Consider the following 13,901-nt stretch of genomic DNA (forward strand, 5'->3'; position numbering starts at 1 on the left):
GAATTGAAGCCCGGCATCACCAATTTAGTTTCGGCCGTTGCACGCAGTACACTTCGATGAAACCGAATGGTACTGAATTGGTGTCACTGAGTTTTGTATTTCAGTAGCATCATGTGCACTTTGGTGGAACCAGGAGCAGCTTTGGTCTGACCAAAATGCAAACCCTACTTTCAGTTGTTGCCTCGGTGCTGCCGAGAATTTCAAATCGGTAACTCCAAAATGCTCTCCATAAAAAACTAAAACCGAAGTTTGAATTCAAATATTTTCAAAAACATCGGTGTTTTGTGATGCTCACCCACTCCACTCTACTTATTCTACTTCACAGGGCCAGTTGTCAGCATGTCAGAAGCTAGTGACAATCAGAATAGGTCGGGTAATCCAAGTGTTGACTTGGATGCAGGAACAAGTGCCGAAGAGAGTTATCATGAGGGATAAAGGAGTTCTTCTAGTTTGCCCCCAGGTGCGAGTAGAACAAGGAAGAAGATAAATTATGATGATGATGATGATGACGAGGATTTTCTTGTTGAATAAGTTATTTCTAAGAAGAAGAAAATTGTGCTTGCAAAGGAATATGGCACTGCTGCTAGCTCAAGGTCAGGCCAAGGCAAGTCTATGGCCAAAGTGGCCGGGAAGAAAAGGGAAAGGAAACAAACTGCTCATGTGGTGTTGAAGCCCACATCAATGAGGAGGGAAGATGAACCAATTGCTGATGAGCCCCCTCCTAAGCAACAGAAGCTTATGGCAGATGCTATGCTAAAGAAGGCTGCTACAACGTCCAAGTCTGCAGCTACCCCCAAGCCTAAGGGGGAGACTACCAAAAACATCTCAGCTATAGAGAAGAACAAGGCCCCATTGCCTGAGAGAACTCAGGAAGAAGATGATGAAGCCCCAGTTCTATGAAGCTAAGAGCCAGACTACCTAAACATGACGATACACATCCCGTGGGCAGAAAATATGAAAGAGAGGAAGGACAAGGGTTTGAGGAAATGAACAGAGTCTGATCCATACTCTATCGGGAGAAGGACTATTGTGGACTACAACTTCTACAGTAAGGAGCAGGAGGATTTTCAAGAGACAGTTCTTCTCGACAAGAAGCGTGTAGTGATTGGCATGAGATGGGTGGACTATAAGTACATTGACAAGAACGAGGATCACTTCCCCCATGTTCATGAGGATTTCAGGACTGTTGGCATTGATGAGTTCATTGGGAGGAGGCTGGCTGCATGGAATGATGGGATGATCATGCAATTCTACTCTACAGCTCACTTCTACCCCAATGGCAGAATAGTGTGGATGACCGAAGGTGTCAGGTATCAATCTAGTGTGCTTGAATGAGCTACCTTGTTGGGTGTTCTAGAGGAAGAGGAAGATGACATTGACGTATATGCCAAGCCCAAGATGGATCACAACTCCATCGCCAACATGTACACAGAAATTCCCAATAAGTACTAGGAGTCTCACAAGCTTGGATCAGTGTGCCACCTACTAGCTGGTCTTGCTACCTCCAACATGATCATGAGGCATACTTTGATGCCCAAGTCAGGAGATGAGAAGATGATAAGAGGCCACTCTATCAACATGCTGCATCACATCGATCAACATCAGAAGTTCAAAGTTATAGATCTCAATGTTCAAACTGTCAAGAGAACTGCTGCAGACCAGAAGAGATCAATGGCTTTACGCCAGATATCCAGATGCTTATCAACTCTAAGGGTGCAAACAAGTCATTTATGCTTGATCGTGAGCATTTGCCGCTACAGTCGGAGTTTGAGGATAACACCGTGACGATGGATCCATCCCATCCCACCTCAGCTACAACACAGGCATAAGTAGAAGTTGCTAGTACTGCAGAGCCAAGTGCTTCCATCGCTCCATTGCTAAAAACCAAGACAGATCAGATGAACTACCTTCTTCAAGCTACTCGGAGGATCGAGCAGAGTTTGGCCAGCCTCGCAAAGAACCACAAAGAGTCTTGAGAGGATCATTGAGACCAAATTCTGTGATCTAGATGTCAAGGTTACAGAGATGCAGACAACCATTGAGAGTCCGAAGAAAGAGGTCGATGAAGCTAATCTTTAGTCTAGTGACGATGATGAGCACCATGGCACATGTCTTCCCACGACCACTCATTTCCAAACTATGCCCAGATCAACACCAGTACTAGTCACTTCCAAAGCCACAGTCTTAGCTCCAACTGTTGCATCTATGGTTGCTCCATTAGTGCCTCCAGTTGTTTCTAAACCTCCAACTCAGCAAACATCAACAAAGATCTTTGTAGACACACTTCTCTCCACTCCGACGTCTACACACACCGGTGCTGCAAGTCAAAGGACTTTACCACTAGGAGCTACTGGAGATCGAGCCTAGAGCGATGATTAGCTCTATACTTCTTCAAACTTTTTGGTACTTGTTGCCAAAGGGGGGAGAATTGGTATAGATCATTAAGCTTCGAGAGAGAGTGCTCTTGCTTTTTCTTGTTTGGTTTCTTGGATTTCATGCTACTTTCAGATACTGCTGTTTAATGCTTGTATGAGACTATGTTACTTTGTGCTTGATCATGAAGTACTCTGATGCTATGCTTGCTTAAATATCTATCCACATGCTCTTTGTATGATCATTCAATTGTTTGGTTGGTGATGAGTGATTATTACATTGCAATCATATCATTTTGAGCACTCCGCCAAGATGTATGTGACATGGAAGAGTGACCCATGATCCTAATTGATTATGCATTTGTATTCAAACACAAATTTAGGGGGGGGGGGCTTGCTTATCATATCATCTTGAGCGATGATGTAATCCTTTGATTATATCATTTGTCGATGCTTTGATCTATATGTTGTCATCAATTACCAAGAAGGGGGGATTCAGAGTGGAACTAATCCCCGGGTGGTTTTGGTAATTAATAACAACTTATAAGTCATTGATCTAATGCTCATCGATAATAGATTTTAGAGAAGATCAATGATTGGCATGGCAAGGACTAGTGATTGTGGACCCCTCAAAATGCTAAGGACAAGGATTGGCAAAGCTCCAAGACTCTACATTTTTGGTTAAGTGATCGAAGATCACATTGAGTCCATAGGAAAGCCAATACTATTTAAAAGGGGACGAGGTTTTGATCATGACTCAATTGCTCAAGTGCTTGGTGATATTGTTCCAAAAATCCTCAAACACTTCTCCACATCACATGTGTCCAAAAACCTAAAGTATCATCTCGGTCCCACCAAAAATCACTATCCAGGACTCACCAAGTTGATCACATACACTGCCTAAGCCAAACCCTAGCGTTTCGGTTCTACCGACATGGATCTCGGTCTCACTGAGATGGCGTGACCAAGTTTGTGTTGTGAAGTTGCTTCATTTCAGAATTAATGAGACGGAACGGCCGAGACTACCGAAATGAGGTCTTGTCCTAGCCATTGCACTCCAGTCGCACCGAGATGTTCTGATCGGTCTCACCGAGACTTCTAACGTTTGAATCTTTTACACTAGTTTGTCTCACCGAGATTTCGGTCCGGTTTCACCGAGTTGGGTCAATGACTTCTAACGGTTAGATCTTTGGGTGAAGGGTATATATACCCCTCCACCCCCACTTAATCTCTAAGACAGTCATCAGAACGAAACACTACTTCCACTACTCATTTTCCGAGAGAACCACCTACTCATGTGTTGAGATCAAGCTATTCCAATCCAACCATTTGAACCTTTATTCTAGCCTTCCCAAGTTGCTTTCCATTAAACCCCCTCTTCTACCAAAGCCAAATTTGGGTGTCTCCTAGATTGGTTAGGTGCCACTTGGGAGCCTCCAAGAGATTGTGGGGTTGAACCAAGGAGTTTGTAATGCAAGGAGATCGCCTACTTTGTGAAGATCTATCCGAGTGAGGCTATTCCCTCGTGGGCGTAAGTCATGATGGAATAGACAAGGTTGCTTCTTCGTGGACCCTTCGTGGGTGGAGCCCTCCGTCAACTCGCACAAGCGTTGCTCTCCGTGGGTTGAAGTCTCCATCAACGTGAATGTACGATAGCACCACCTACGGAACCACGACAAAAATCATCGTGTCTTCATTGCGTTTGATTTCTCCGATCCCTCCTTTACATTCATATGCAAAGTCTTTACTTTCCGCCGCTCAACTATTAGACTTGCATGTGTAGAGCGTAGTTGACTTGGTTGAATTGCTAAAACTTTCCTACAACTATAATTGGGAAAATGATAAGTTCTTACTTGGTCAAGTAGTCTAATCACCCCCTCTAGACATACTTTCGATCCTACAGCCACATGTTACGGGGGACTGATTGTGCTGAGCCAACCTTGCATTTCCAAGGTGTGCCTATTTACCTCATGCCACATTTTTCTTCCCTAACTAGAAAATAAGACGCGTAAGGCTAGGCTTTTGCTGGTTTTCTTCTCAGTCTTCTGATTTTTTGGCTACTTGTCTAAGCATCTGCTAGCGGTGGAAACTTAATCCCGACCAGTAAAATTTTGAGAGGATTGTTGTCCGGCTCATTCTTGTTTTCCATAGTATTGCTTCGATGTTCTTAGAATGTCCAACGAGTAAATTATAATCATCAATGGCAGCTCCGACCCGGGTCACACTTATTACTTTGAGTATACAAATATGCGGCCTCGTTATTTTAGCAGAAAGTTGTGATTTTTGTAAATGTCATTTTGCTTGATCTGATATGTACTAACATTCCTTGCCACCTTCTTGTAGTCACAATATTGGACACAAGATGGTGAGCTCGTTGTTGGGTAGAGTAGGAATAAAAACCTCCATAAAGTAGGTCACTTGTCTTGTAATAACCAATAGCATGTGTAGCTATTCTTGGACATGTTTAGTGTGTGTTGATAACGTTGAAACAAAAGTTGTTCAACCTTTTCAAACTTAGTTCACATAAATTTAACGGAAATTTATCCTAGTGGATGCCACCTCTTTATCTTATTTGTTTGTCTTGCACTGAGAATGAGTAAGTGGGACGGAGAAACTCCAAAAGACTTTGTCCATCAAATGTAGTGTCTTAAAAGCTCTATTTTTATATCAACCGAGTAGAGTTGTACTTTATTCTCATCGAAGACTTTAGTTTAAAAATAATAATATTGAAGTTGAGAGGCATCTTCTCTCTGTGCAAATACAAAAAATAGATTACAAAATTTATCCACGACCGAGATATACAATTGACTATCGGTATCTAGTTTGAATTTGTCATTGTTCTCTTGGCCTCTACAATGAGAAGGAGTGAACAACCTACAAATACGTTTATTACAAAGTCTTAAAAATAAAAGAAAAAGGCCCTCATGCTAACATATGTAAAACAAGAAAAAAAAAGTGCTAAATAGAGCTACCGTCACCTAGTCACCTATGAACTCACCATGAAAAAGTAGCAAGTAACTGCATCACTATGGTCTCCAACCACTTGCTTCACCCGATCATGCTTTCCACGAACCCGACCTATGTAAGAATGCTCATGATTGCAACAATATAAGACTCCTAGGAATAACTCGGTTTTTGTGGTTTAAACTACTTTGTCAAAATAATATAGTTGTGTCAAAACCAAATAACCTAACATTACCAGAACTACACTCATAATCTAGGAGAAGGGGCGCCACCCTGGACCATCGAGCCATTTTCCTACACATATGAGCATCATTTAAAAGCAATACACAATACCTAGAGAAACCGAAGCAGTTTGACATATACATTCACCTTGTTTACAAAAAGTTATTTTGAGCTAAGTATCTCTAGTCAAAGTTATCCTTCGAAATATAATATTGTACCGACTGAGGTGTGTGTGTGAGAGAGTGTGTGTCTGTGGGGCGGGGGAGGGGGTTGATGTACTAAGTTTCCACAAAATGTGCGAGTAAATAGTACACGCGAGTCCATGGTAAGTCAATACATCAAGCCGGTAAAGAAAATGTCCATTATGCTATACAACATCGCTGCAATTATTTGGCCCGAGAAGAGCTCATCTAAATTTGACATTAAAATACCGGTCATATTGCTTGTGCCAAAATGACATTCTTCCTTTTCGCAGTGTTACACAAGGAATTGCAATTGTACAACTAGTTAAGATTCGTTTCCCATCCAACTGTATTACAAAATGGGTGTCACAGTCATTTTGGAGCCCAATGCATCCTAATTAGCTCTTCTGGCTTGGTATAGTTTCGTGATAGTAGCTGTGGTTTCCTCCTCTATTCATTTAGCCATTGGTCATTACATGGCAGATATATTTTGTAGACCATTACAACAATTAGTCACCACAAAAGAAATGCATCATGCACATTATGTGATAAAAAATATGGCAATACACCAAATATCTGAAATATTTCAGTGTTTGTTTAGTAATCTAGTTGGGTACATAAATATTAGAACACATGGTTTGGATATTTAAATTCATTCTTAAACAATGCATATCTAGAAACATTAATTTATATTCAGATGCTCAACCATTTTTGGGACACCGAGGACTTGGGATATCCGAAGGTATTGCGTTATTAAATACGAGAATATGTGATAACTTTTATATCATAAATTACATCAGACTAAACAATGTATGTATCTTGTATGCCACTAAAAGAAATACTATCCTTATTTATTACAAATCTGATAGATAATGTTCAATTCTGTCGTTGAAATGTTGTCACCGCATCATCAATATTTACCTTATGTAAAGCATAGTGGCGTTCCATCTAAAATTATATTTAAAAGGAAAATAACTCCGCCGTAGAACAAAAATATATCATAAAAACCAAGTTCATTTCTAAATCCACTAACAATACATGTCATTTACATCACTTACATGGTACCGGTCAAAACACATCTTATGTCTAGATTGTATTGCCTCTTGAAAATAAGAATAGTTGTAAAATCGCTATACTCACCCGTAATTTTTTTCCGCTATAACTGCAAAAAAGGTGGATTTTATTTTGACTGATTTTCTGTAAATCAAACTGTTTCTAAGAAATTAAAAAAAATCGCTATAACTCCAAAAATCTCTATAAATCAAAGTAGTTCTAAGAAATCTCGATAACTCTCTAACCCTCCAAAAACCCACAAGGTCCAAGAAGACAGAATCCCAAAGACTCTATGGCACCAAACCGCAAAACCATCCTCCAGGCAGAAACCCAAACAGCCCCATAGAAGAAAGGATAGAGATTTTTGTATTTTGCCCCCTGAGATACTCGCAGCGTCCCGGGGTCGCCCCTGTGTCGGTGTGCGCACAGTCTATTTCTTCCCCTGACGCCCAGTCCTCTCCCCTTTCTTCTTCCTTCCTTCCTTCCTTCTTCTCCCCTCTTTCTCCGGTCGGTGCTCGCTATCTCTCTCCATTTCCCCGCCTCACGAGAAACCCACACGCGCTTTTCCTCCACAATTTATTGCTCAGGGTTCTTGCCGAGCAGTACTGCGCAACCACCCCCGCCGCGCGCGCGCGCAAGGACGAGCTCTTCCCGTGTTGCGTGCTTCCTTCTATGCCTGCTTGTTTGGTCAGGAGAGGAGGAGGAGTTGCGGGGTGCAGGTGGCGGCATTGGTGAGATTTTGCGGTGAGATCCAGCCATGTCGGAGGCCGACCGGTTACGCCTCCGCGCGGCGGCGCTGGCGCTCGACGGCGGCGCTGTGCGGGACAAGCCGGACTCCAAGGCTAACGTGTTCGCGGATCTTGGGTCCCCGGTGTCGCCGCTGCGGGCGCGGGCCAGCATGACGACCTCCTCCTCCTCCTCTTCCGGGTCGGCCAAGTCGCCAGCGCAGTCAAATGTTGGGGCGGTGGGAGCGGCAGGCGGGAGGAGCCACTCCGGTGAGCTGGCGGTGGAGAGCCACCCGCCGCGGCTGCCGGGGCACCGGCGGTGCGGATCTGGCCCGCTGATATTCTCCGGCGGCAGCAGCAGCGGAGGGAGCGGGGGAGGCGGAGGGGACCGTGGGAGCACGGCGAGCTCGCCGATGACCAATGCGCTCCCCGCCGGTAACATCTGCCCATCTGGCCGCGTTCCGGGGGCGGCGGCCGCGCCGCCCCCGCCGCGCTCCCGCCCGGACGTGCTCGGATCCGGCACCGGCCACTATGGCCACGGGAGCATCATGCGCGGGGCCGTCATGGGCCCCGCGAGAAGCAGCATTGATGCGCCGTCCTTTCTCGGACACTCAATGAGATCTCCGGCAAGCTCCCCGGTGGCGCCACCGAGCGGCGGAAGCCTGCAGGAGATGACTCGCCTAGGCAACGAGTGGTACAAGAAGGGGAGGCACGCGGAGGCGCTGCGGTACTACGACCGTGCGGTGTCTCTCTGCCCCGAAAGCGCCGCGTGCCGCGGAAATCGTGCCGCCGCGCTCATCGGCCTTGGCCGGCTCGCCGATGCGCTCCGCGACTCCGAGGAGGCCGTCCGGCTCGACCCGGCCAGCGGTCGCGCCCACAGCCGCCTCGCTGGTCTCTACCTCCGGTGAGCTTCTTGTGCTCGTATCTTTGGGTCACTGTAACCGGCATTGCGCCGCTCTGCGTCAGAACGCATTAGATTCCAGTTCGATGTGCAGATCCCTACTTGATTCCATTGCTCTCAAGTGTTCACGTTTTCACGCCTGCATGTTGCTGTTGCTTTCTTGGCTGTGCTTGCCAGCTTTTCCCGTTAGCAAAGTCCAACTTGAAGATGAAAGCAACATGATTGTTGCGTTGTTCCTCTTTCTTTTTGTTTGCGCTGGCCGATTTGATTGGGGATTGTTACTGCTCTGTGTGGTCTGTTTGATCGTCTCTCTCCAATTTGAAAACAAAGGAATTTTGGTGACAGAATTATCACATTAATTTGTTCTTGGTTGAGCTGTGAGTGAGCAAATGCCAGGATCTTGTCTTGCAAGCAAATTGGGCGTTTCCCATCACACAATGCTGAATGAAAGGTGTTGCTTAGCTGTATTATTTTGTAAGCTTGCTTGATGCCATTGTCTTTAGGTACACTGAATTCAGACCACACAATGCTGACGAACCATGAATTTTAATCCTAATTCCGTTCAAGCGGGGCACTGTCCTGACCTGAGCGCAATTCAGTGTTATTATTCAGATGTGCTGCATGCTTGTTTTGTTGCTGAAATCGGTGTTATTTTCATTATTTCAGGCTGGGAATGATTGAAAAAGCGAGGAGGCACTTCACGCAAGCCAGGCATCTTCACGAGTCCGACCCTGCAGACTGGGAGAAGCTGCAGGATGTGGAGATGCATCTAGGAAGAAGCACGGATGCCAGGAAAATTGGAGATTGGAAGAGCGCGCTGAGGGAAGCGGATGCTGCAATTGCGGCCGGAGCCGACTCGTCCCAGTTGGTAAATTCATCATCCCTCGCTTGTGCCTTCTTTCTTTCAAGTGTTGGAAAATGGAAATGGTTTTACATTGTAGATTCTTGCTAGAATTTATACTGGTTTCTTTTTCACCCAGCTTCGTGCCTTGAGATCAGAAGCACTTCTCCGGCTCCACAAGTTAGAGGAGGCTGATTCGACTCTTACAAGCTTGCTGAAATTAGACAAGTCATTACTATCTTGGACGGCGGCGAAACTCTCGGGCATGCTAGTTGAGTCTTATGTACATATTGTGCGAGCCCAGGTTGACATGGCATTGGGAAGGTACATACGATCCTCCAACCCTGTAACAATGCTCGATTCTCTAGATTGCAGCAAAAGCAGATCATCACTGAAGTTGGGATTCATTTCTGCAGGTTTGATGCCGCTGTTGCAGCAGCTGAGAATGCCAGACTTATCGATCCTGGGAATGCGGAAGTTGGGATGATTCTAAATAATGTGAGGCTAGTTGCAAGAGCTCGAGCCCAAGGGAATGAACTCTTCAAGGCTGCCAAGTTTTCTGATGCTTCTATAGCCTATGGTGAAGGGCTCAAGTACGATCCTTCAAATCCAGTGCTCCACTGCAACCGAGCAGCTTGCTGGTGGAAGCTAGACCGTTGGGAGAAAGCCGTTGATGACTGTAACGAGGCGTTGAGAATACAGCCTACTTACACAAAGGCTCTCTTAAGGCGAGCAATGTCCTATTCCAAGGTAAGTGACCAGGCATTCTCATGTTTTTGACATCCCATTCCGTTTGCTGTTTTGTTGACCTCTTCCATTTTTATTAGCTCGAGCGTTGGGCTGATTGTGTGCGGGATTATGAGGTGCTCCGGAAAGAGCTTCCTGCCGATACTGAGGTTGCCGAAGCATTGTTCCATGCTCAAGTTGCCTTGAAGACAACTCGTGGTGAGGATGTATCAAACATGAAGTTTGGAGGAGAGGTTGAAATGGTAACCAGTGTAGAGCAACTATATGCTGCCACTCGTTCGCCTGGTGAGTTTTGCTCAAATAATACTTGTTTCCGTTACAGTTCCGATATCCGTAGGTCAGTTCTTGTGTGTATCTGTGTATTATCATGAAGAACGAGAACTGCCACATTGTTTATGTGTATAAAACTATAAAATTATTACTGACGCATCTGGATAGGTTTATAGTGTACTAGATTTGCCTGCATTACAGTTTTGCTTGCCTGTCGTTTCATCTTCAGGGGTATCTGTTGTCTACTTCATGTCGTCGGTGAATCAACAATGCATACAAATTACACCTGCGGTGGACTCTCTTTGCAGCGAATGCCCCTCAATGAATTTTCTGAAGGTAAAGCTACTTGATATATCACTCAATGAGTTACAACATTTTTGCAAGTCACTAACAGACAGGCCACATTGCAACCCCTCAACAGGTAAATGTTGAAGATAGCCCAACGGTGGCAAAGGCAGAGAACGTGCGGATAGTCCCTACATTCAAGATATACAAAGATGGGGCGAGAGTGAAGGAGATGATCTGCCCTACCTTGCATGTCCTGCGCTACTCAGTGAGACACTATGCGGTATCCAGTTCTTGAGAAGCTTTCGGTTGGTACATAGGGCTCCCCTTTCCTCTGCCAGCCAGTCTCTTGCTTTAGGTCCCAAATTTGCAAAAACACCAGCCTCCACAGCATTTCACCAGCTGCATAATAATTCCCCATTGAGCATCGAGCATAATGAGCCTCCCCCAGTTTTCTGCTTTCCACCCATCATTACCCATCCCATCCCTTGCCGTTGAGAACATATGATATTGCCGACCCCATTCAATTCTTACACCTTTCAGGCTCTTTGGCTCCCTGTATTTTGATACATTTTGCTTTACATCTTAGGCCGTAAACCAGCAGCGCCCGTGGAGGGCAATGTTTGTAATGTTGTTTAGTTTAGAATATCATAGAGGGAGAGGGGGAGGGGGTTGCTGGTTGCGGTTTTCGTTACGTGTATATACCATATAGCAAAACATGAGAATCCATTTAGTGGAGGTGGTGAGGAGGAGGGGGAGGAGGGTACAGACAGGGCTAGTTGTTGTGTTACTGTCATTTTAGCGATAAAAAGGAAAATCAATTGGTAATTGGTGTAGAGAGGGGAAAGGTTGGTGGTGTTAATTGGATGCCATTTTGCTGCTTCTGCTGGTCTGTGGTGCCGATACATTTTCATCATCATGAATAAAACAATCCAACATTCTTTCTTTCTTTCTTTGTATTTTGCTCTGCTGTTGGTTATTCCTTTCTGTAATGAGCTGGAGTATTATGGTATGTTGTCAAGAATCACTAATCCTAGCTTGCTCTGGCATTCTTCTACTATTTGTCAGCATTAGCACAATAGGTTTGTTCTGCCAGCTGGCATGGCATGGCATGGCATGGCCTGTGAGAGTCATTGGGAGTAGAGATGATGGCAACATCAGCACTGGTCCTCTGGTTTGGCTCTGTGTGTGTGGTGGCTGGTAGGTGTGGGTAACAAGGGTAGTAGTAACACAGCGCATCTCCCAATGTATGTGCTTAGGGGTGTGAGAAAGAAGAGACTTTTTCCTCACTTGTTCTCTCTCTGGGGTGGGTCTACAGTAGGTGTTAAAGCCATGATGACCACAGAACTGGCAGTCCTCTCTGTCTCTCTCTAGCTCCATGGCGATGATCAGATCTGGGAGCCCCAGCTGGTAATGATTTGGGCCCCAGGGCCAGGGCCAAGCAAGTCCCTCCTAGCCTGGCACGCAGAGCTGGCCCCTTTTGAATGGGGTAGCTATCTCATTCATTGCTTTGCAATCTACTAGTACTACTACTAGTACTGCCCTCTCTCTCTCCATCTCCCTAGCCTACACGCCCAATAGATATCTACAGCCTCTGAGAGCGAGTATAATAGTGGGTTTATAGCGGACGGGAGCTTGTGGCTCTCGGGTGTAATTACACCTGATTTTTTTTAAAAATACGTAGTAATTTGTAAGAAAGTCAAAAAAACCTGAAACCTTTTGGGAACGAAGTAGATTTATTGTTGCACTCTTATAAATCATTTGCGAAGAAATGACTTTCATGATGTTGTTGTTGTTGTGGACGTAATAAAACAAATTTGTCCGTATATACAACATACTGTTCATGCTATATTCTCTGACAATTTGTCATTTTTGTCAGGATTTTGTCAGACAATATTTCGTTACAAAATATTTTTGTATCTATACCAATATAAAAAGACCCAAAAGGGCAGATCTAATTAATCTCGGTCATCAAATCGTGTCAATCCAACGACATGTCAAGCGCTCAACACGTTTAGCGTGTAGTTAATTTCATGCCAAATATAGTGCTAATTATATAATAACACGCAAATAATATCCTATTTAATATCCGCATGCACTTACTATACTTCCAAATTAACGTGCATTGCACGCACACATTGACTAGTGACAGAAATGTCAGATTTTTGTATGATAGAAACGACAACTCAAGTTTGTTGGGAAAAAAGTTTTGGAATGTTTTGACTTTTTCTGATTTTTTTAAAAATAAAATCAGTTATCAGGTGTAATTACCACAATGTTCCAAAAGGTATTTTCCGTTTACAGTCTGCTTATGTGGCACTTTTGCCCGTGTGAATGAGAGACGTGGAAAGGTAAGGAAGTGTGCTCTTATGTAAGGGCAACTCCAGTTATTTTAGATAATGCTAAAATACAAGATAGAGTAAGATACAGAAGTGTAAAAGAAAGTGGATTAATGTTGATCACCAAATTTTAGGCACTGGATGTCTACAGTCAAGGAGGTTGGTGCTTGCCGCCGGCGAGGCAGTGGCTTCCTATAGCCTCCGAGCACCTTTTAGGCACGGGAGGTGGCGGGGAACCCGGTTCTCCGTCCGGTTGGCCTGTATAGTTCTAGATCCTTCTAGAGGTTTGGTTCTTGGCGGTGGTGGTGAGACGGGGCGGTGTTGTTTCTTGGAAATAAGTCCTTCCGGTCCTCTCCTCGTGCGAGTGGCGTCAGCTCCGTCGTCGATCGTAGACTGGTGAGTGCAGGGTGGTTGGACACTTGAGTTTCGACCGTTTGGCCCCCTGGTGTTGGAGTCAAGAGACGAACGTCCTTTGTCTCGACGTGTCGCGGTGGCGACGGTGAATCCCTCTTGAAGGACAACGAAGGTGACTGTCAGCTTGTTGGATGTGTGGCGGATAGATTTGACTGTCTTGATGAAGGCAGTGTGGCTCTAGGCCCGGATCTGGAGCTTGAGGAGCTCAGATAGCGTTTTCGGACTGGAAATTGCTTCGGTCCGATGTGATTGAAAGTTTCAGATCCTGCTCGTTGGAGTAGGTGCCTACTGCCACTCATCAACGCTTTCATGTGAGGGGTTTCTTCACCTCCAAGGTTCGAGGTTGTCGACGTTCTTCTCCTTCTCAGGCGGTGTGTTTGACGGCGGTGGAGGTCCACATCAAGCGGTGATCTCTGTAGTGGAGAGGAAGACCAAGGACTTCTTTGCTTTTTTTTACTGTGTTGGTCTTTTTCTAGTTTGGCTGTGGCAGATCCTTCATGTATATCCTCCTTGTCTATTTGTATTTGTAATCGTACATGTACTGGTTTGCCGCTCGCTTGAATACACATAAGTGTATGCCTTAAAA

General features: G+C 45.0%; 1 protein-coding gene across 1 annotated transcript; it reads left to right on the forward strand.

The window, feature by feature from the left end:
• The first annotated feature begins 7,252 nt into the window (after positions 1 to 7,252).
• LOC123078570 (TPR repeat-containing thioredoxin TTL1) lies at positions 7,253 to 11,511 on the forward strand. The gene is made up of 7 exons (XM_044501119.1): positions 7,253 to 8,422; positions 9,086 to 9,287; positions 9,400 to 9,584; positions 9,677 to 10,010; positions 10,088 to 10,292; positions 10,507 to 10,613; positions 10,699 to 11,511. The coding sequence occupies exons 1-7, from the start codon at positions 7,551 to 7,553 to the stop codon at positions 10,858 to 10,860; spliced, it is 2,067 nt and encodes a 688-aa protein (XP_044357054.1). The 5' UTR covers positions 7,253 to 7,550; the 3' UTR covers positions 10,861 to 11,511.
• The last annotated feature ends 2,390 nt before the right edge of the window (positions 11,512 to 13,901 follow it).

The sequence above is a fragment of the Triticum aestivum genome, chromosome 3D (genome assembly GCF_018294505.1).
Source record: "Triticum aestivum cultivar Chinese Spring chromosome 3D, IWGSC CS RefSeq v2.1, whole genome shotgun sequence".
Lineage (NCBI taxonomy): Eukaryota > Viridiplantae > Streptophyta > Magnoliopsida > Poales > Poaceae > Triticum > Triticum aestivum.

Bases quoted from the DNA above. Each gene is read 5' to 3' on its own strand.
- LOC123078570 (XM_044501119.1), top strand. From the start codon at position 7,551: ATGTCGGAGGCCGACCGGTTACGCCTCCGCGCGGCGGCGCTGGCGCTC. The intron at 10,011-10,087 runs GTAAGTGACCAG...CATTTTTATTAG, and splicing joins GAGCAATGTCCTATTCCAAG to CTCGAGCGTTGGGCTGATTG. The intron at 10,614-10,698 runs GTAAAGCTACTT...ACCCCTCAACAG, and splicing joins CCTCAATGAATTTTCTGAAG to GTAAATGTTGAAGATAGCCC.